Source organism: Aegilops tauschii, chromosome 7 (assembly GCF_002575655.3).
Source record: "Aegilops tauschii subsp. strangulata cultivar AL8/78 chromosome 7, Aet v6.0, whole genome shotgun sequence".
Taxonomy (NCBI): Eukaryota; Viridiplantae; Streptophyta; class Magnoliopsida; order Poales; family Poaceae; genus Aegilops; species Aegilops tauschii.
This window is the reverse complement of record NC_053041.3, coordinates 232216746-232238465: the sequence shown is the minus strand read 5'-3', so window position 1 is coordinate 232238465 and position 21720 is coordinate 232216746. Positions and strand designations below refer to the sequence as shown.

The 21720-nt window shown below is 48.0% G+C and overlaps 1 protein-coding gene and 1 long non-coding RNA gene across 5 annotated transcripts in view; one reads left to right on the top strand and one right to left on the bottom strand.

Annotated features, from left to right (window-relative positions):
* The window catches only part of LOC120969252 (uncharacterized), a 35630-nt gene extending 14374 nt beyond the window's left edge, over positions 1–21256 (bottom strand). Inside the window, exons 1-2 of one of the 2 annotated variants that reach the window (XR_006666851.1) lie at positions 20331–21256; positions 18882–19099 (exon numbers count right to left, since the gene is read on the bottom strand). This is a non-coding gene — a long non-coding RNA (uncharacterized lncRNA). The remainder of the gene's footprint in view (positions 1–18881; positions 19100–20330) is intronic. The other variant, XR_005763271.3, reaches the window with a different exon arrangement.
* On the top strand, positions 10340–15925 carry LOC109765279 (uncharacterized). Of its 3 annotated transcripts, none has more exons than XM_073506038.1 (6): positions 10340–10499; positions 12382–12462; positions 12550–14155; positions 14245–14462; positions 14546–14769; positions 15102–15925. In XM_073506038.1, the coding sequence occupies exons 3-6, from the start codon at positions 12607–12609 to the stop codon at positions 15703–15705; spliced, it is 2595 nt and encodes an 864-aa protein (XP_073362139.1). In that variant the 5' UTR covers positions 10340–10499; positions 12382–12462; positions 12550–12606; the 3' UTR covers positions 15706–15925. The 3 variants fall into 3 exon arrangements, with proteins under 3 accessions (XP_073362139.1, XP_073362141.1, XP_073362140.1); XM_073506040.1 differs by having other exon boundaries at positions 10344–10492; XM_073506039.1 differs by lacking the exon at positions 10340–10499 and adding an exon at positions 10521–10764.
* Positions 21257–21720: the final 464 nt, after the last annotated feature.

Sequence of the window (21720 nt, the reverse complement as noted above, 5' to 3'; positions counted from 1 at the left end):
CACTGTGCAGATTCACATCTCTCTCTCTCCCTCCATGGACCACTTTGACATTGACACTATCACACTAGCATTACTCTTTACCTGCCGATCTCATATGGAAACTTTGTTGAGACTTTCCTTGAGAGCCGCATCTGACGGCGATGGCATCTTCCAACTGTAACCTTAATGGAATTCCTCGGTGTAATGCAGGGCTTGCCAACTGGATGGAGCAGGTCATCTGATGAAGGCAGGAGTAGCTATTCTTCAGTGCTGAGTGCTGACTGACAGAAAGAGCAGAGACACTTTACTAGTTCGATCCTTTCTTATACTAGTTGCTCTACAGTTTTCACAGCAAACACGGTTTCTATTTTTTCTCAGAGAGAAGAAATGCAGGTGGTTTGATTTCATAAAACGGCCGTTCTGGTAGGTAACATGGATGAGAAAAAAGAGTAAACCAAATACAGGACATGGACTGGAGAAGTACAGATGAACTCATTTGGATCTTAGCTCTTGTAGCCATGCCGTGAGCAGCCGTACTTGAAGCCTTGGACTTCCTGGCATTACTGGCAGTGAGTGACTTGTGCGTGCACCAATCAGTCCAGCTTGCAGTCCAACTAGGCCAGTACTACACATACAGTGTGCAACAGTACACGCAGTATAACATGAGCAGCAGATCTACTCGCCGGAGGCACAGTGCCATCATAAACCCGTGCAGGTGCGAGGCCCTGGTTTTACTGATGGGAGGAGTAGAAAATAGTTTACTGTCAGCTTTTCTCTTCTGCAGGGTTTTCTTGATCATTTGCACCAGCCCCAGCCCATCTTACAAAAATTGCATGCCCAGTACAACTACACTGGTAAATCGCATTTTCAACGCAAAAGGCGCTGTTAGAGAAAAAAGCGAGCCCGATCCAATGGATGACAAATTGACCGGCAGGCCGAGGCTACAGCACGGACGCATGTGTGTTGATTGGACACTGCACTGCTGGGTGGAGTTTAGTAGTAGGAGTAGTACTGGTTGCTCTCGCAATCGCAGATAATTCGAGTCTTTCTTTTCCTCTTTTTATATTTCACTGTGATGGATGGTCCACATGGTATTGATGGAAAGAGCAAGTTAAGATTCTTGCTGTGTCCTCAGGGCTGGGCATTTGATTAAGGGTAAGTTCTGACCTGTGCTGTGGATCTAGCGGCAGTAAATCAATTAATTAACTAGCAGGGAGGACACATTTGGCCATGTTTCTGGCAATCATGTCTTCTTGTTCTGATGATCCACGAGACTTTGGGGAAAGCGTGCGGTGGCTTGTTGTGCTTGTCATTTCTCAGGTTCTACTCTAAGCTGACTGCAATGCTGACCGGCTGGAGTGATCTAGCCAAGTGCTGGTGTGAGATGAAGAACTGTTACATTCCCTTGTTTGTTCTCTTTTCTTTTCAAGCAAGAGATGGGCACAAACAAATTAAAATAAAAAGCTCTTACTATGCCAGGCAAAGACCTTATTTGTCTGGTTTAGCATGCACATTTTGTGGCATTTCCATGTATAGTGTCTCTTCAATTAATAACCACCTAAAAATTCCAGCTTCAGAGTTATTAGACGGGCAATTCTGAAAGACTATATTTGTTTTGTTTTTTGCATTCTCAATTTGCGCTTGGATAATCTATATATCACTATCCGAAGACGCATAACCATTCATCTGCATGCACAGTTCCGTAATGATCATGGGAGATAGTAATAACTGATCGAAAAGGCCGTCTTTCAGTGAGAAAACCGGGTGAAAAGGGGGGCCATCTTTCAGCCAGCAGCATTCCTATCTTGCCAAGTTTCCTTTTGGGAAAAAGATTATAGTAAAAGACAAATAAGGATCACAGCTCGTTTGTCGACCTATGGGCAGGGGCAGGGGTTTTGGACGAACGGGCAGGCACCAATCTAAAAGCATACTAGGGCAAGATAAAGGCTCGGAAGGAGCAAGGACATGCGGAGGAATCTTTCACCTCTTTTGCTTTTCTTGGTTGCTCTTCTGAGACAGGCATGCAGATGCATGCTAACAAACCGTGCTTTATCTTTTTTGAAAATTCCCATGCACGCTCTTCTCCATCCGCGTCCATACGATGGAAGAGACTTTCCGAGCCGCTTTGGGGGTGAAAAAAGAGAGGAAATATTCTTCTTTGGCAGAAGAAATACCATGTGTCGTGTCATGTCGCAAGTGTCCCGGCTGAGAAAACAAGCTTCGTTTTTAACCATGAGTGCACGTACGGAACCTTCTTGTCGTCGTCGCCGTCGCCGGGTTCGGCCTGCACCTGGTAGGCTGATACCGTGTTCGTGGATAGGACGGCGCGGCGTCCATGCCAGGATATTCTTTTCTTACTTTCTGTGTTTTTTTTTCTGTGTTACAAACCACTCCTAGATAGACAGATGCACTGGGGGAGATAAGAGAAGAGAAGCTTGTAGGAGTAGTAGATGGGAGAAGAAGGAACACATGGACGGTGAGATTATTATTCCTTTATTATGCTACAAAAAAAAAAGAACTAGTGCAAGCCACACCACTTAGTGCATGCGCATAAACGAACCTTCATCTGAAATTGAGTAAGCCACAAAAGAAAGATGGGCATCTATTCTATTCTCTTGGGTCGGCCTTGCTTTTCCTCCATAATTTTTTTTTTCCAAGGCCAAAATTGCGTGTGGGGTTCACACCTTACGCATGCATATGCATGCATGGCTGCCAGGTGGCACATGCAGTGCTACTACATTAATTACTTATTTTCTTTCCCTGGTCAGAGTAATCCATTCACGTATAGGAGAGGAAGATGATCAGGCCGGTTTCTTTCGGTTTGCATTTGGAAGTGTTTGTTAGAGCCTTCGAGCGTCTACAGCTGCAAACCCGCCTTATACTTCCGCGAAGGCCGTCCGGTTATTGACAGACTCCTTAAATGGGCATCAATCGTCCGGGCTGACCGGCACCCCTTATATCTAACCCAAATATTGAACAGATATGGGGCGTCCGCACACACTCGCTACGTCGGACCCGACAGTCTGACTCCACCGCAAATTGCATCAAATCCATCAAAAATTTCTCCTCCTCCCACCGCCCTCCAACCTTTCTTGCGTCCGGAGCCTCGTCGTCCTTCTCCCTTGCTCCCAATCCTCACCACCGGTCCCGGTCCACCGCCGGAGATGTCGTCCAGCCCGACCCAGACCGCCGCGATGGAGACACGGTCCGCCTCGTCCGCCGGCGATGTCCCTTCGTCGGCTGCGACCTGCAAGGCAGAGAAGGTCGTCCGAAAGTTGCGGCGACGCCGGAACGAGAGAGGGAGGCGGCGGCGACGGCGCAGGGAGGTTTGGACATGGTGGATCAGTTGTCTCCTCCGACGCGCCCGGATCACCGACCCCTTCCATCCGAGCGTCGACGCAGATTACGCCGTCCGACACTGTTGAGACAAAGGAGGATTCGTCGGCCGGCTGGGCCATTTCGGAGAGCTTTCCGCCCACGCAGATGCCGTCGGTCGACGTATGTGACTTGCCGCAGCTCGTTCGGGCGTGGATGAGCACGGGCATCGGTTGGTTTCATTCTCCCATCGAGAGGTTATGATACTAGCAAGAGTCCTATTCTTCTCCTCTCGATCCTACCTTGGGGGGTGAACAAAAAAGTTTGGGTAGAGCCGGATCTAAGTGTTGGCTAGGTGCAACCAATCAATTGGGTTGGACGATGTTGTCGTGTCGAATGAAAAAGCCACCGTGCCAAAGGATAACCGTCAAGTTATGGGAAACAAGTGGGAGAAGGCAAGTGCCTCCCGTGACGCCGCGGCTATAGAAATGTCGTCCACATGGACGGGCATTTTTTTGGTGAGGGAGAACAAGAAGGAGGAGAGGTACAAGCTCATGTTGGATGCGCAAAAAGAAAATATGGAGTGGGATCGGAAGAGGGCGGAGAAGAAACTCAAAATTGAGAGGAAGAAGATCGAGTTGGAGAAGCAAGAAGCAACGATCAAATGGGAACTCGAGAAGGCCAAGACATTTGGCAACATAGAGCTTGAAAAGGAGATGTTGCTGTTAGAGTAGTCATTATGGTATACGACTTCTAGTCCAAGTCAGTTTTGTACCCCTACCCCAAGTCGGTTTGTACCCTCTTATATACTCTTGTATGCCGCACCAAATCATCAATAAGCAACAGTTTTATTCAGCTTTCATGGTATCAGATACCGGTCCCAGGGTTTAGGGTATGGCTCCGCCAACGCCGCCGCCGCCCGGCTAGTTCGAGCGCCGGGCCGCACTCATCGCCAAGGCTGCCAACGCCGCGGCCGCTTCTCTCTCGGCCCTCACCATAGCTCCACAAAACTACCCTGCACCCATCCTCGCCGCACCAATATCTCTTGCTGACACAATCTCCGACGTCAGCCCCTACATCCCCATAGTTCTTGATCTCGCCGCCCACAACTACTATCATTGGAGACATCTCTTCGATCTCCACCTCAGTCGCTGCAACCTGCGCTCGCATGTCGCCGCCAACTGTCTTCCCCGCCCCGACGATCCGCAATGGTTGAAAGACGATCTCGCGATCGTCCAGTGGTTCTACACCCGCATCACCACCGAGATCTTCAACATGCTCGATCACGACGGCGCCACCGCTGCCAACATCTGGCACTCCCTCCGTCAGCTCTTCCAAAGCAACACCGACGCTCGGAAAAACGCTCTCCACACCGAGCTTCGCAATATGGTGCAAGGAGACACCCCGGTGAACCTGTTCTGCCAGCGCGTTAAGACCATTGGTGATGAGCTCCGCGAACTCGGCGATACAGTTAGCGACTCACAGCTAATCAATATCGTCGTCGTCGCCCTCAGCGAAGACTTTGACAAGCAAGCCTCGTTCATACCGATGATACGGCCCCCTCCTACCTTCGCTGAAGTTCGTTCCTTGCTACAACTCGCGGCGGAAACACAAGCTCGCAAGGACTCTCGCCCCAAGGTCTTTCATGCTGCGGCTCGTCCTCCTCTGTCGTCTACACCAGCGCCGCCTTCCAGGCCGGCTCCTGCCGCCGGGCCGTCCGCATCGTCATCTGTTGAACCGCCCCCAGGCTGGCGTCCTAGTCCGAACTACCGCGGCAAAAACCCTATCTACAGGCCGCCGTCGACTCGTTCGGTTCCGCCTACGACATCACCAGCACCGAGTCCTGCACCACCCACCAGTGCTCCATCTGCGGTTGCATGGCGGCCTCCTCATGATCCTTGGACGGGGCTTGTTCAAGCATGGCCCATGCCCTGGTCCGCTCCGTCCACCCTCGGTGCTCCGCCGGCATACTCAGGTGCCTGGCAACCCGGCCTTCGGCCGCCTACTGGTGCTCCCGGGGTTCTCAACCCCCGACAGCCGGCCAATGCCTATCACGACGCCCCGACGTATTCTCCTTATGGTCATTACAGCACCGACGGCGGCGCCTACTACACGCCTCAGTCGGCCCTGCTCCCGACGCCACCCCCACCACAGCCGGCCAATGCCTACTACACTCCCCAGCCGGCCCTACTGCCTTCACCATCGTATCCGCCGGCACTGCTTCCGACGCCACCCTCACCTGCGACGCCGAGCTGGGATCAAGCTGCCTTTCTCCAGGCCATGAATAACTTTGCTGCACAAGGAAACTCAGGTACGGATTGGATCTTTGATTCAGGGGCCTCTAGTCATATGTCTGCATCTAGTAATTGGTTATCTTCTTGCACTAAATCTCCTTTTCCTTCCATTATCCTTGGAGATGGATCATCTATTCCTATATATTGTGTTGGTCAGGCTCAACTTCCCTCTTCCACCAAACCTCTTTTACTTCGCGATGTTCTAGTTGCACCCGCCCTCATTAAAAATCTTATCTCTGTTCGCCAATTTACTTGCGACAATCTAGTTTCGGCTGAATTTGACCCTTTTGGTTTATCTGTGAAGGATTACCTGACCAAGGCCGAGATCGCTCGCTTCAATAGCTCCGGTGATCTTTATTCTCTTAATGGAGTTCCTGCCGCCACCCCTCCAACATCCATGCTGGCCTCCGTCGATCTCTGGCATCGTCGCTTGGGCCATCCCAACCCCGCCGTCTTAGCTTCTATGCTTAGTGAATTTACCATACCATGTAATAGGGACTCTCATAATTCTGTGTTTTGCGAGTCTTGTCAATTAGGCAAACATGTGCGTCTTCCCTTTAGTTCCTCTAGTTCTTGTAGCACTTATCCCTTTGAATTAATACATTGTGATTTATGGACCTCTCCCATTGCAAGTGTTTCGGGTTTTAAATACTACCTTGTTATCCTAGATGATTTCACCCACTTTGTCTGGACTTTTCCTCTACGCAACAAATCCGAGGTCCATTCTCTTTTCCTTAATTTTCAACGCTATGTGTCTGTTCACTTCTTCCTCCCAATTCGCTTTATCCAATGTGACAATGGTCGCGAGTTTGATAACATTAAAAATCGTATTTTCTTCTTACAACATGGCATCCTGCTTAGGTTCTCATGTCCCTACACCTCCCCTCAAAATGGTAAAGCAGAACGCTCTCTTCGCACCCTCAATGATATAGTTCGCACTCTCCTCATTCAATCATCTATGCCTCCCAAGTTTTGGGCTGAAGCCCTACACATGGCCACCTTCCTTCTAAATATTCGACCTTCTAAAACTAAACCCAACACTACTCCCTATTATTCCCTCTTTCTTTCCCACCCCGACTACTCCGCGGTTCGTGTTTTCGGCTGTCTCTGTTTTCCCAATGCCTACGCCACTTCTGCAAATAAATTGTCACCACGCTCTATCCCATGTGCTTTTCTCGGCTTCTCTGACGAGCACAAAGGCTATCGCTGTCTCGACCTTCACACCGGACACGTTCATGTCTCTCGTCATGTCACGTTTGCTGAGCACATTTTTCCTTTCTCACAACGCACTACTACACCATCCAACACCCCTAGCTCCGCAAACACCCCCTCTCCCCGTCCTTTCCAACTATATACTCCCCTACCTGCCGAACACAACTTATCACCACCACCATTAACACCCACCATAGCCAATCCCAACCATACACTCACCCCACCCGAGACGTCCCCAACACCCCCGACCCCTGCTCCCTCCCCAACACCCCCGGCCCCTACTCCCACTCCACCACCCAGCCCTGCTCCCACTCCACCACCCAGCCCTACTCCTTCGTCCGACTCTTTCGCTGCGCCGGACTCACCAGTACCCACCTTACCCCCTCGTGCTATTCCTACAGCAGCCCCGATTAATGATCATCGCATGCGTACTAGGGCCAAATCAGGATTTCATCAACCCCAAGACCGCCTAAACCTTCATACCTCCGTATCTCTCACTTCTCTTCCAAAGAATTACAAAACTGCTCTACTTGATCCCAATTGGGCCGCTGCCATGCAAGAAGAATATAATGCTTTACTTCAAAACAACACCTGGCAACTTGTTCCTCGTCCTCCCAATACAAATATTGTTTCTGGCAAATGGATTTTTCGCCAAAAGTTCCACTCCGATGGGAGCCTCTCACGATATAAAGCCAGGTGGGTTTGTCGTGGCTTTTCTCAGCAACAAGGAATTGATTACGAAGAAACCTTCTCTCCTGTTGTTAAACCCAGCACCATTCGCACCGTTTTTAGTGTTGTTGTCTCCTCTTCATGGCCCATTCACCAACTTGATGTTAAAAATGCTTTCCTCCATGGTTCCCTTCAAGAAACTGTCTACTGCCAGCAACCTCTGGGTTTTGAAAATCCATCCTTTCCAACTCATGTATGTCTTCTTCAGAAATCTCTCTACGGTCTTAAACAGGCCCCACGAGTTTGGTTTCAACGCTTCTCCTCCTTCATTCAAACAATAGGCTTCACTCCATCTCTCTCCGACACCTCTCTTTTTGTGTATCATCAAAGTTCTTAGATCATATTGTCTCTCTTCTTAGATCTGAATTTTCTATGACTGACCTAGGACTCCTTCATCATTTCTTAGGCATTGCTGTTGTTCGAGATTCCTCCAGCCTTTTTCTTTCCCAACGCCAGTATATTCTTGATCTTCTTAATCGTGCTGGTATGCTTGACTGTCAATCATCTCGCACTCCTGTCGATACTAGTTTTAAACTTTCGGCTACCGGTGAACCCTTTTCCGATCCTACTCTCTATCGTAGCCTAACAGGTGCTCTCCAATATCTCACCATTACTCGTCCTGAAATCTCTTTTGCTGTTCAACAAGCATGTCTCTATATGCATGATCCCCGGGTTCCTCACTATAATCATGTTAAACGCATTCTTCGGTATTTAAAAGGAACTCTCAATCATGGTCTCCACCTCAATAATTCTTCTCCAAACTCGCTTACCGCATACTCTGATGCAGACTGGGCTGGTTGTCCTGACACTCGAAGGTCCACTTCCGGTTTTTGTGTTTTTCTTGGTAACAATTTGATTTCTTGGTCTTCGAAAAGACAGGTTACAGTCTCACGTTCGTCGGCCGAGGCTGAGTATCGCGCTGTGGCACATGCCGTTGCAGATACAATCTGGATTCGGCAGTTACTCTCCGAGCTACACAGGCCTATTGAGCAGGCCACTATTGTCTACTGTGACAACATATCAGCAGTCTACATGACCAGCAATCCAGTTCAACACCGACGCACAAAGCATATTGAGATTGATATTCATTTTGTTCGTGAAAAGGTTGCTCTTGGTCAGGTTCGGGTGCTTCATGTTCCCTCTACGGCTCAGTTTGCTGACATTTTCACCAAGGCACTGCCTACTAAGCCGTTTCAAGATATCTGTTTCAGTCTCAACGTCGTCGAGCCTGCCGTTGATACTGCGGGGGGATGTTAGAGTAGTCATTATGGTATACGACTTCTAGTCCAAGTCAGTTTTGTACCCCTACCCCAAGTCGGTTTGTACCCTCTTATATACTCTTGTATGCCGCACCAAATTATCAATAAGCAACAGTTTTATTCAGCTTTCAGTTGCAACTCGCACGGGACGCGGAGGATGCGAGGATCATGTTGGCGGATGGAACCCTCTTGGATGAGCATGCGAAGGAGTGGCTTGCGGACAAGAAGAAAAAGATCAACGACCGTAGAGAGTACGAGGCGGTGAGGGCGGCTGCGGCACGGATGCAGGCGGAGCAAGACGAGTAGGACGCATTCCGCCTGCAGTACGACACATTCCGCTCGGGGCAGGCGCCCGGCCAGTGATCCGAGGCCATCCGCCACGCTCGGACATTGAATTAATTTGGCATGTTCAGTTTGTTGAACTATGATTTGCTCTGCTTTATTTCGAACTTTTAAATTTGGACAATTTGTATCGTATGATCGACGTGCATGGATTTGAGGATGGGAATTTGAGGTATGTGGATGTGCGGCGCAACATATGAGGGGCCGGCGGGCGCAGTCCGCGGACGCGCCCAGACGCGCCCGCGGGCGTATAGGGGGCCGGATTTGCCGATTCCGGCTGTAGATGCTCTTAGATGGCGTTTGTGAGTTTTCTCAAAAAGAAAAAGATGGCTTTTGTGAGTTTTTTTATAAAAATAATAATTATTATTTGGGTTTTGTTTTGTTGGTACAACTACAACTGAATCGTGGCCTAGTAGCAGGGAACGTGAGAAGCGTGAGGCGTGCAGAGCGGCATGCATGCATGAACCGACTTGATCACCATATACTACTAATACTTAAGCGAGAAGCTTCGTTTGTTTGGCATGAACCAAAACATGGTACTCTTTGATTCGCAAGAATTTAATTTGCATGAATCATACTAGAACTCTTCGATTTGCATGAATCATAGAACTCTTCGATTTGCAAGAATTTAATTTGCATGACCGATCCAATTTCCCACACCCATAACACCAAATCTCCTACTAATGCATTGAATTGAAGCCTGGAGATCGCGAGGCATCTTCCCACTCCCTCACAAGGATCCAAAACCCATGGTCATGGTCATACTTCAGTTCCTAATTTGCGTAGCGCCACAAGTGCTGTCGCATTGCATACCTCCAAACGCCATGAATTTTCGCACTCGTCACAAGTTCTTAGTGAAAAAACACCCCCACCCCCACCCCCACCCCCCCTCTCTCTGTAATAAGTAACAAAAATGTCAAAATTCCCGTGTGAGAAAAGACAGTTCTCCAGGCCGGAAGTTTCCTCAAGTGCACAAACAAACCTACTACTGGGAGCCCAATTTTTTCCATAAAATGGCAGAGAATAAATGGGCAGTAGGGCTAAAAAAGAGGAAAATGAATGAGTAGGGCATTATTGGGAAATAACAGCAAGCGTAGGGTCATACCCCAATTTCATCCACCCCTCCGCTTTTCTCTCCCCTCTTCCTTCGGTGACCTCCCCTCCTTTGGAGTCTTTTGACCGTTGTTGCCCCTCCTCTCTCTCTCTCTTCTCTCTCCCCCCCCCTCTGCCACTGCCACTGCCACCCACACTCCTCTCCGCCTCCTCTCTCTCTCCCTCCCCACAAATCTTTCTTCGACCCCTTGTTCTTGTACACACCCACCCAAGGGGTCTGAGAAGGTCCTCCTTCAACTTCAATCCCAGGTAACAGGTATAGACCTCCCTCCCCTGATCCTATTTTTAATCTCTTCTTGTGTAGGTTCGCATTGCCTTGCCCCTCCTTTTGTCCCCACCTCCCCTTTTGTTTTGTTTAATGTTGGCCATTGATGCGGTTGGATGAGAGGTTTCCTGGGCCAAAGTAGAGAGAGAAAGTGCTGCCTGCGTGTTTGTGTGCTCGAGAGAGAGAGAGAGAGAGATGTTCTTCATCCCTAGAGAGAGAATTTCGTGATTCCCCTCTTTGAGCGCTCCAAGAACATGTACGTATCTATCTAGTAGTGTGCCCCTGGTTTCTTCTCTCTCTCTCTCCCCCTCCCAGCAGTCTCCCTCTGCATCCCTCTCTCTGTTTTCCCCTGTCTTTGCTTCACCCACACTTCAGAATGATGTGTTCCTGTACTGTGCACCTGATCTTTTTCCATGCGATTTTATTTCGCCTGCTCTTTAATGTCGCCAGACGAGAATTCAGCGGCAGTTTCTGTTTGATTATTGCTGCCACAGCTGTGGTGCTCTCTTCTCTTCTTTTTTTACTGCGACAGTTGTGATGTTCTCTTCTTTTTTACCCGAGATTTCGTGGTCTCCACCTTCCCGTCCTGCATCAGAATCAGATACCGTGCTCTAGTTTCTTTCGGTTCTGTAGCGGATAACGGAGGTAGCGTAATGCACTTCCCTCTTCCCAGTATCTGCTCCATGATTTTTATTTTTGTTTTTATTTCCCCTTCAATTCTCCTTGCTTCATCTGGTTCTGAAAATTTCAGAGCCAGGATTGCCTTGCCTTCAAGCGTTGTGTTTTTGGTTGGGGTCCGTAATTTATCCATTCGTTCCGTATCTTGGTTCAGCAAGATGCAACGAGCACCGATGCGCCTGTGCTTTGTCCTGTCCAGCAAATCCTTAATTTTTTCCATTCCCTTCCGCGGTTCCACTCGCAGGTTGGCAGGAGCAATTCAACATTTGGTTGGAGGATTGGAACTAGTACTCTTTCCCCTTGTGGCCTTGTGGGTAGTTTACCCAGAGACAAGTGTTATTATTACCCATCATCATCTTCCCAGCTTTCTTGTAATTTTCTTCTTGTTACAGCAATTTTTTTTTACCTTTTGCCCAACTGCTTAAACACCAGAAAATCAGTCCACCATAGAGCTGTGGGAATTTAGTCCATCCAGGGACAATACTTCTGTTTGCCTGCGGTGCACTTCTTCGGAAGCTGACCCCTCATTTCACCTTCAACATATCTTTGCATTGTGCTTTTCTGGTTGCTTGTGATTTGTGGACGGTAAAAGATTGTTGTTTGTGCTGATTTCACTGCACGAAAGAAAGAATGCTGTTTCGAATTCCAATGTTTCATTAGTTTTACCCAGCACCGTCCTGACTCTGTTATCTTCAGTGTACTGACCTGAATCCCTATATCTTCAGTGTACTGGACTGAATTCCAGTTTCCCGTGGCCATGATTACGCAAGTAGGCAGTAGGACCGTTTATGTGTTGCTGGGCCAAGGGTTACATTCCTAACTTTCTTGCTTTTTTAGCCCTCGTTTAGGAGGAAGGAATGTCGCTGCTAGCAAACCGAAAAATGTGTAGGGTATGCTTTGTCAGTGGGGTATTTCATTTCCAAAGGGACATCTTTCTGTGGTGTTGTAGCTCTCACTGTCTTTTGAGAAGAGAATTTTTTGGGTCTTGTGAGAGGTAGTTGCATGTCACGTTTGATCCCAAGTAGTCAATCTCAACACTCCTGATTGATTGCCTGTTGCTGGTGATTAGCCTATCTCTGAGTTCCCTTTTGATACACAATTTGATCGCTCACATGCTTCTGAAATGTCTGGAATTTGCTACTGAATAAATGTCTGGAATTCGCTTCTGAAATGTCTGAAATTTGCCTGATTGTAGGTTGGTACGAATCATCTTCCAATTCATTGGCTTCAGCTGCAATGCACAGGTTGCCAACAATTGACCACTGTACAGTATCAGGTAATTTCTGCACTTACACATGATACTTGAGTTATTGGAGCTGAAACTTACCTGTCGCGTTCCTTTTCTGTGTTTTGACATGTTAAGACTCCGAAGTTCTGGCCCGGGCATGACATATTCTTGACAACACAAGGCTCTGGAGACATGGGATGTGCTGCTTCCAGATTGGAAGATGAGGAGGCTGTCAAGATGTGCCGGGACAGGAGGGACTTCATCAAGCAGGCACTGGATCAGCACAACCGTTTTGCGTCCTCTCACATCGCCTACATCGAGTCCATGAAATGTGTCTCGATGGCCCTGCAGCGGTTCGTTGCTGGAGATGATCGGCACGAGCTCATTTTTGACCCATTCATTTCTCCTGTCAAGCAACAGAAGCCAGAGATGCTCGGCCTTCCTTATGGTTCGTATGAGAAGAGGACTGTTCATGTCGCGAAGTACTTGATGTCAGGACCAAACCCATCAGTGTCAGTTGAAGAGGCTCCACGGCCCGTGGAAACAATCCGTGTTGAGTCACATTACCCTGTGGATGGCTATGCTGGCACAGATAGATTCTTCCCAGCCAATTCCTCACCGATGAGGCCATCTTCTCACTATACACCTTATGACAGGCCAAGCTATGTAGCTCCATCACCCCAGGAACCAGTGAGGAATGCTTATTACATGCCACCTTATGACAGGCCAAGCTATGTAGCTCCATCACCCCAGGAACCAGTGAGGAATGCTCATTACATGCCACCTTATGACAGGCCAAACTACGTACCTTCATCACCCCAGGATCCAGTGAAGAATTCTTCTTATTACATGCCACCTTATGCTCCATCACCCCAGGAGCCAGTGAGGAATTCTTATTACATGCCACCCTATGAGAGGCCAAACTACGTACCTCCATCACCCCAGGAGCCAGTGAGGAATTCCTCTTATTACACGCCACCTTATGACAGGCAAAGCTATCCACCTGCTCCACCCCAGGATCCAAGGAGGACATCTTATTACGCATCTCATGACAGGCCAAACTACCCACCCTCATCACCCCAGGAACCAGAATCATCACCGTGGGACTCCTTCTGGAATCCATTCTCGTCGCTGGACAGCTATCCGTACCCGCGCCCTCGGAGTAGCTATGACAATGTGGTCACTGACGATGAATTGGCACGGTTACAGCGGGTAAGAGAGGAGGAAGGAATCCCAGAACTCGAAGAGGAAGATGATGAATGTCAAAAACATGAACAAATGCACAACAAAGAGGGGGAGGGGGAGGGGGAGGATGATGATGATGAAGAAGAATCTGATGAGGATGATGATGAAGAAGAAGAATCTGATGAATGTGAGCATTCAGATGACCAAAGATGTATGGCTTCTAACGAGGCTCGCCCAGGAAAATCTGAAGTCAATGTCAAGCAAGAACAAAAGGGACATCAATCCAAAGGTGTTCAATGCGCAGGCTCATCCGAGCCCCGAAATGCAGTAGACCATGAGATCAAGGCACATAAGAAAGAACTAATGAGGAACAAAGTAGCAAATGCAGAAGAAACCCCAGGTTTCACTGTGTATCTGAACCGAAAGCCAACGAGTTTGGTCGAGGCTATGAAAGATATTGACAGTCAGTTCTTGGGGATCTGTAGCGCTGCTCAGGAAGTCTCACGGATGTTGGAGGCAAGTCGAGCTCAATACTCAACCTCAAATGATCTCTCTGGTACCACTTTTATAAACCAATACTGAAGTTATTATTTAAAATGTTTCAGATTTCAGTCGCTGAACTTCCTCATGATTTTTTTAATGCAGTAAAGATGCTAAACCCAGTCGCACTTTTGCGATCTGCATCAATTCGATCATCATCTTCCCGCTTCCTTCTTGCTTCCTCTGGCTCAATAGATGATCTTTTTGACAATGATACAAGCAGCTGTTACTCTGAAGAATCTTGCAGCACAATGTCTGGAAGTCATCACTCCACTCTTGATAGACTGTATACATGGGAGAAGAAATTATACAAAGAAGTGAAGGTATGATCTTTGTCACCGTCACGAACCTATACCAACAGATCAGTAGAACCGACTAGCGGAAGTCATGCCTTTGTCACTTGTAGGTGGGTGAGCGATTAAGACTTGAGTATGAGAAGAGGATGGCACATTTGCGGAGCCAGGATGTGAAAGGGGAGGAGCCTTCTTCTGTCGATAAGACTCGTTCAGCGTTGAGAAGCTTACAAACTCGGATGAAGGTGTCAATACAAACTGTTCAGTCAATATCAAGAAGAATTGAAGTTCTAAGAGACGAGGAGTTGCACCCTCAACTTATGGAGCTTATCCAAGGGTATGCTTCTGCTCACCATTGAGAAGTTAGTACAATTTTTATAAGCCGACATTTCATAAATAATATGTTAATTGGTCAAACAATGGGCATAGTCCAATCAAGTAAGAGTAGATGATGGCCAGCCAGGCAGTCACGACTTAAAAATGTCACAGTTCCTATACTTGGAATTTACTGATGATATGATATCGCTAAAATTTTCAGCAAACAAAGGGTGAGTAGCTGTTGGGTTATTGATCATAGTAGGCATGCTGATGTAGGAATGCACGTGAATTTGAGGGATCTTGCCTGATCGTAGCCTTTGATAATGACAGAGCTGTTGTTGCATTGTGCAGACTGTCGCGGATGTGGCGAGCCATGGCTGAACGCCACGAGGCTCAGAAGCGGACCATCGACGACGCCAAGCTTCTCTTCCTGCAACACCGCGCATCGGCCGCGACCACCGTGGCTCTCGGTCCTCCAGAGGCGACGACGCCGCCTCCCGCCGCCGTCGCGCTCGAGTGCGAGGTGCGAGCCTGGCGCGGAGCCCTGGACGCCTGGCTATCGGCGCAGCGCGCGTACGCGCGCGCCCTGGCCGCCTGGGCACGACGCTGCCTGGGCATTGGCGCGGGCGCCGCGGCGCCGCGCACCGTGCCGCCGGCGTTCCTGGTGTGCATGGAGTGGGGGCTCGTCGTCGAAGCGGCTTCAGAGGCGCGGGTGATGGACGGGCTGGACTTCTTCGTGGCCGGCGTAGGGTCGGTGTGCTCGGGAGCCGCCGCGGGCATGGAGGGCATGGCGGGGCGCGTGCTCTGCGCCGGCTTGGGAGCCGTCACCGGCGCCATGGCCGAGTTCGCCGCGGCATCGGCGGACGGGTACGACGCCGCGGTGTCGGCGGCGCTGGCCGCGCGCGCGCCGGAGGGCGGGGAGGAGGAAAACGCGGGAGGACCGCCGCAACAGTAGGAAATTCCGCAAAACCGTGGATACTTTTTTTTTTTGGAGTTGGAACCGTGTAGCTAGGAAGTTGAAGCATGCAGTCACATGTGTAATTTTGTAGCTAAAGATGCAATTGCATGGCTGATTATTGGGATGGATGGTTGCCCCAGTTTATACTAGCAGCAGTACCAGTGTTACCTTACCCCTGGTGGTTTTCTTCGTGTTGAAGTCTGAATGGTTTTTGGTATTCTGATTTTCTTTTCTACTGTATAAACTGGTACCTTACCTTACCCCTGGAGGGATGACGCCGGAGTAGTGCCCTAGGATTAGAACTTCTTCGCACATGGTGAGTGTGCGTCATCTGGGCCGCATCTCTATCGGCAACGTCGAATTCAAGGGTAGCGGGACGGGGGAAGCCTCAACAAAGAACATAGGAAACCCAGCAACAAAGATGATGCTCTTCTCCAAAGGATGGAGATCACAGAAGAGTAAGGAGAGGTGGTGGATCTCTCGGGACTGATCGGGACGCCCACACGGGAGATGCTTTGGGCGATGATTCTCAGGCCTTGTGTCTGAACTCCCTTCAGCCATACGATGCTCTTCACAGCCATGCAAGTGGCCTGGGGTTGCTCAAAGGAGGTCAAATTCAGGCCCTTGGATGACTACACATTCATAACTGAGTTCCTATGCTTTGGGAAGTGGAATATTGCAATGCATGAGGACCATGGTTGTTCAGTCATCAGCCGACAAGGTTTAGTTCAATTCAAATGAAACATATACATTTACCCCTATGAGGGGCCTCAGGCAAGGGGATCCCTATCGCCTTGCCTGTTCTTGATTTTGTGGTGAGGGTTTATTTAGTTTTCTAGTACATGAGGAGATCGGCGGTATCCAAGGGCTTAGGGTGTGCCGTAGTGCACCATCAGTTTCATGCTTGTTATTTGCTTACGACTCCCTAATATTGAGGAGAGCGGATGCGTCGAATGCCACGACACTCCCAAATGCTCTAGATATGTATCGTGCAAGCTTTGGGCAGTTGGTTCGCAATGCAAAGACCATTGTTTTTTTCAGCCCTAATACGACCATGGAGGTACGAGATGAGGTATGTGCATAGCTTAACATTGTTTTAGAGGCAGTGACTGATAAGTATTTGGGATTACCACCATTTGACCATAGTGATTGCTTCCAACATCTTTTTGATAGGCTTTGCGCACTTATCAATGGTTGGCTATCAAAGATGTTGTCTCTTCACTGTAGGGGGGGGGGGATGTTATCTATTAGTTGGAAAGAGATACTTCTGAAGGTAGTTTCATAGGCAATCCCAGTCTATGATATGTTTGTTTTTAATATCTCGGAGTATATATGTAAGGCCGTCTATGATGCTATTGCTAGATTCTGGTGGGGTGGCACTCAAGGTAAACGAAAATTGCATTGGAAGGCGCGGTGGAAAATGCGTGTTCCAAAAAATTAAGGTGGCATGGGGTTTGAAGACTTACATTGTTTCAAAAAAGCAATGCTAGCAAAACAATGTTGGAGATTATTGTCTGAACCATAATCACCATGTTCTCAGGTCCTTCAAGCTAAGTATTATCTAGATTAGGACTTCTGTAAGGCTATGTTGAAGAACAAATCGTCATACACATGGCGGAGCATTCTATTTGGTTTGAAAACTCTTAAACACGGAGCTATATGGCGACCTAGAGATGGTGCAACAATTAATTTTTGGAAGGACGATGGATCCCGATGAGCCAAGATCACACCATAATTACTCATGGGGGCAGTGTTTGTTACAGACAGTTCATGACTTAATTGATCCAATTTTAGGGAACTAGGACGTGCAAATGATCGAGGATGGTTTTGGCCAGTTGACGTTGTGAGAATTCTTCAAATCCCTCTACCTTCACATGGTCAATCAAACTTTATTGCATGGCACTTTACCAAGTCAAGATGCTTCACCATGAGATCGGCGTACCATGTGGCTTGGAGGAAAGAGAATATAGATTGAGGGTCCGACTTAATGTGGGAGAAGGAAGCATGGGTCCACATCTGGTTTGGAACTTTTTCTGGGGAAGATCTATATCCTCGAAAGTTCATATTTTCAATTGAAGGGTTTTGCGCGACATAGTTCCCAGGTGTTGCACGTTGGCGGACCAACATATAAAACTCTAGTTGTCTATACAGTCTATTGTACTGATCGGGAGGATCTCTGGCACATGGTTTTTATTTGTGACAGAGCTATGGAGGTGTGGGAGGAACTTGTCTTAGGGACTATACCGAATCAGTTGTTGTTCAAGAGCTATCTGGGGCAACGATCCTTGAAGAGTTGGTATGTGCTGAGCTCCCAGCAGGAACGGGCGTCCCAATTGTAATGGAATTCGTACTATCATGGTGGCATGATGGTACATCTAGTGGGATTGGTGCAAAATCGCCCATGAGGTGAAAACGCCCCCTGTACGATAGGCTTTAAGCATCAAGGGGATTGTGGCGAATGTGTTAGCAACATAGGTAAAGGAACCAACAAGATAAATGAAGTGGATTGGACTGACTTCAGGAACTATAAAACTGAATGTTGATGCTAGCTTCCATCCAGAGTCTAGTGCAGCGGGAGCTTTGCTCTGGGACTCAAATGAGAAGTTCATTGCTGCATCTTGTTCATATTAGGAGTTCTCCATGGACGTCTTGATGGAGGCATTCATGTTGTTCGAGGGGCTGCGCTTGGTAGATGAGTTGAGGATTTTACTCGGTGGTGGTAGAATATGACTCAATGGAGATTGGGCATGCCATCCTAGATCCTTTAGAGTGCCGAGCTTCGGGGTCAATGGTGATCGATGATTGGCTACATTGTTGAGTTCTTTTGGCAGGGCAATGATTGCACATTGTGCCCGAGAGAGCAATGTTGTTGCACATTCACTAGCTCGCAGCAAGTTATAAAGAGAAACTTTCAGGAATGACGTGAACATCCTCCAGACTTTCTAATCCCATCTCTTGTAACAAACATGGCTATTGTTTAATTAAGGTTGACATAGTTAAAAAAATGCATGATTTTAGCAATCTAGAAAACTCACTTTGGAATTTACTTTTAAGATCTAAGCCCAGGAAAATTCTTTGCTATGCTTTGGCTTGGCTAAGACAATTGTGACAGATTGAGTGTAATTTTCAGAGAAAGAATCTTGTTAAAGGTGTGGTTTGAAGCAAGAACTTACTTGGTTATAATGGCGAACTCAGAGGTTGAGGTTAGCCAGGGCGAGGACGATGACAATGCTTGATAGCTTCGCAGTCGCTAGTGATGAGTAGGTGAGGTACCTTGCTCCATTGAATAACCCAACAATAACCCTTGTTCGTCCCAATCTTGGGTCGGCCACTGCTTGATTGGTTAAACTTTGTACCATTATGTCTTCTGCAATGGAACCTTGCTAAATGACTACAATGCCATACGAAGACAAACTTGGTTAAATTCCAAATTTATTGAAGTGTGTCAATGTGTTTTACAATATATGGTTAGAAACTAGACAACCTAATTCTACACAAAAATGAATTTATAGGAGCGGCTCCAAACGAGGCCCACATAGATCTTGTTGAAGCTTTAACACCCTCTGGAGTTGCTTATACCATATTTGAGACTTGAGACCGGGAGTTCGATGAAAAAAGTTCATAATAATACTTCTAATGGAAGACTGCAGAATTCTATGATTCTTTTATCTTGATACCAAAATGAAGTAAGCTAAGTCAAATAATCATTTTTCTTGAACCAGCAGGAGTGCTACATGTCAATTCATTATGGGAGGAAAATGATACATCGCCATAGAAGGCGCGAACCATACAACACCAAGAGGCACAACCGAAAAGGAAGAATCTAAACAACCTAAGGATCAAGATCCACAAGCAAGAGATGACCAAACCCAACCTAAGGTAGAGCAAAAGTATGCCATACGACACGAAAAGCGATAAACATCTGATGCGAGAGCCTGAACGCCAGTCAACTACAACACGACCTAAACACGACAACCACGATCGCCTATGATGACCTACGACGACAACGGCTGACGCACACAAGCACCACAAGGACTAAACAACAACCAACCATAAGATAAACACTTCTTGCAAAATCCAAGGCCATTCTAATGCTACCAGATCGGTCTTTACCAAAGCCGTAGAAGAGGGGTCGAGAAGGTGGACAAGAACCAACTAGAGGGGAGCAAGAGCACAAGAAAGCACCATGATGAAAACCATCGTGACTGATGACCTAAATCTGGAATTGCCGCATGATCTGCGAAAGATATCGAACCGAAATGACGTCCACACCATCACAAACAAGAAGCCCTCGATCATAAGTGACCAATTACCAAATCCCATATTCACCACCGGCGGGAGACGAGCTGACGACAAATGACCAAATCGGCAGTGGAATCAACGGGGTGGAGAACCAAACGATGAAATTCCACTCACTACTAGTCGGAGACAAGCCACTAGGAGGAAGAACCGCCAGATCTGGAAGAACCTCCGCCAGATCTGGTAGAACCCCCACCAGATCCGACAGAACCTCCGCCAAATCTGGTAGAACCCCCACCAGATCTGACAGAACCTCCACCAAATCTGGCAAGTAACGATCGAGACAATGTGGTAGGGGGAGGGGCGAGGAAATGAATGCACACCTGAATTAACCTGATACAGCAACCATTGCATCTCGACATGACCCCTGGAAATCCATCGAAGCAACACCAAGAAACCATGCTCAGCTAGAACACACGCGCCCAAACGACTAGAAGAAGAAACCCAAGATGTCCCTCCGCTGCCGTCCTTGGTCGCCGCGTGGGCTTTCCCACCGACAACGTGGCGGTGAGAAGGGAGTGGTGGTGGCAGAGGCCTGGAGGCTAGGGTTAGGTTTGCTACTCCTCGCCCCATGGGGAGCGACACGGGGTTCGGGGACGAAGGTGTCAAATAATTATAGCCAACAAATAGTCTTTGATAGTGGGACCTAAGAAGTAAATCCGTACGGGATTGAAGGAAATGCGCACACTGTGTGAAATAAGGGGGAGAGGACAAGGTGATGCTACTAGAGGCATCGAATTGATCGAGATTGCCGTCGGTGATTAAAAAAGTACAGATTGTCAGCTTGGGCATTTAAGTGGAAGCCGGTTTCATCCGAAATACTTTTTAGGGCAATTTGTCCAGAATAGATGCTTGTGGAGTGTTAGATCTTGGTCGGACCGCTGAGAAAAGAAGGGCTCAAGGGATGTGAATGGTGTCCCATATACGACAACACGGTTTTAGGAAAATATTGGACGCCACGTAACACACGCACACAAACTGAGTATGAGCATCTATAGCCGCAAACAACAAATCCGGGCTCTCAGAAGCCCGTGGACCCACCCCGGGCGTGTTTGCGGAAATGACCGGCCACACCTCAAATTTGCTCGCATCTGATACCTTATGCTTCAAACCTTAAATCCATACAAAACATGCAAAAGAGGAAAACTTGCGTACTACATAGATTAAATAATCCGCATTACCCTAGTCCTCATCAGAGATGTCCACGATCTCCGTACTCGACTCTGGGTACATGGGCGGCAGTTGCAACTCCGTCTCCTATGGCTCCTCCGCATCGGCCTCCGCGTCTAGTTGGTGAAAAGCGTCACTACAAAAGAAATACACTTCCGTGATGATACATGTTTGTCACAGTAGGTCACGTTTCCTGTCATGCATGTACATCCATGACGATTTTATGACAGAATCAAGATAGTCATACCTGTGCTGTCGTAGAAGTGTTCCATGACATTACCAAAATTATCATCACAGAAGTGTTCACTTCCATGACGATAAATGTTGCATCATGGAAGTGCTTTTGTCAAGGGTGACCAACACGTGGCATCCACCGTAACGGGTCACTGTTAAGCTATCGGGTCCAGTTTTGGATCGGATAACCCGCTAACAGCCACGACCAATGCCGATTTTCCATGCGTAAAATTCTCATTGGCCGACGGAACCACGTGTCAGCTCCACGTTGGCACAGGTGTCACTCATCCAATGTGCGAGATGCGCCTA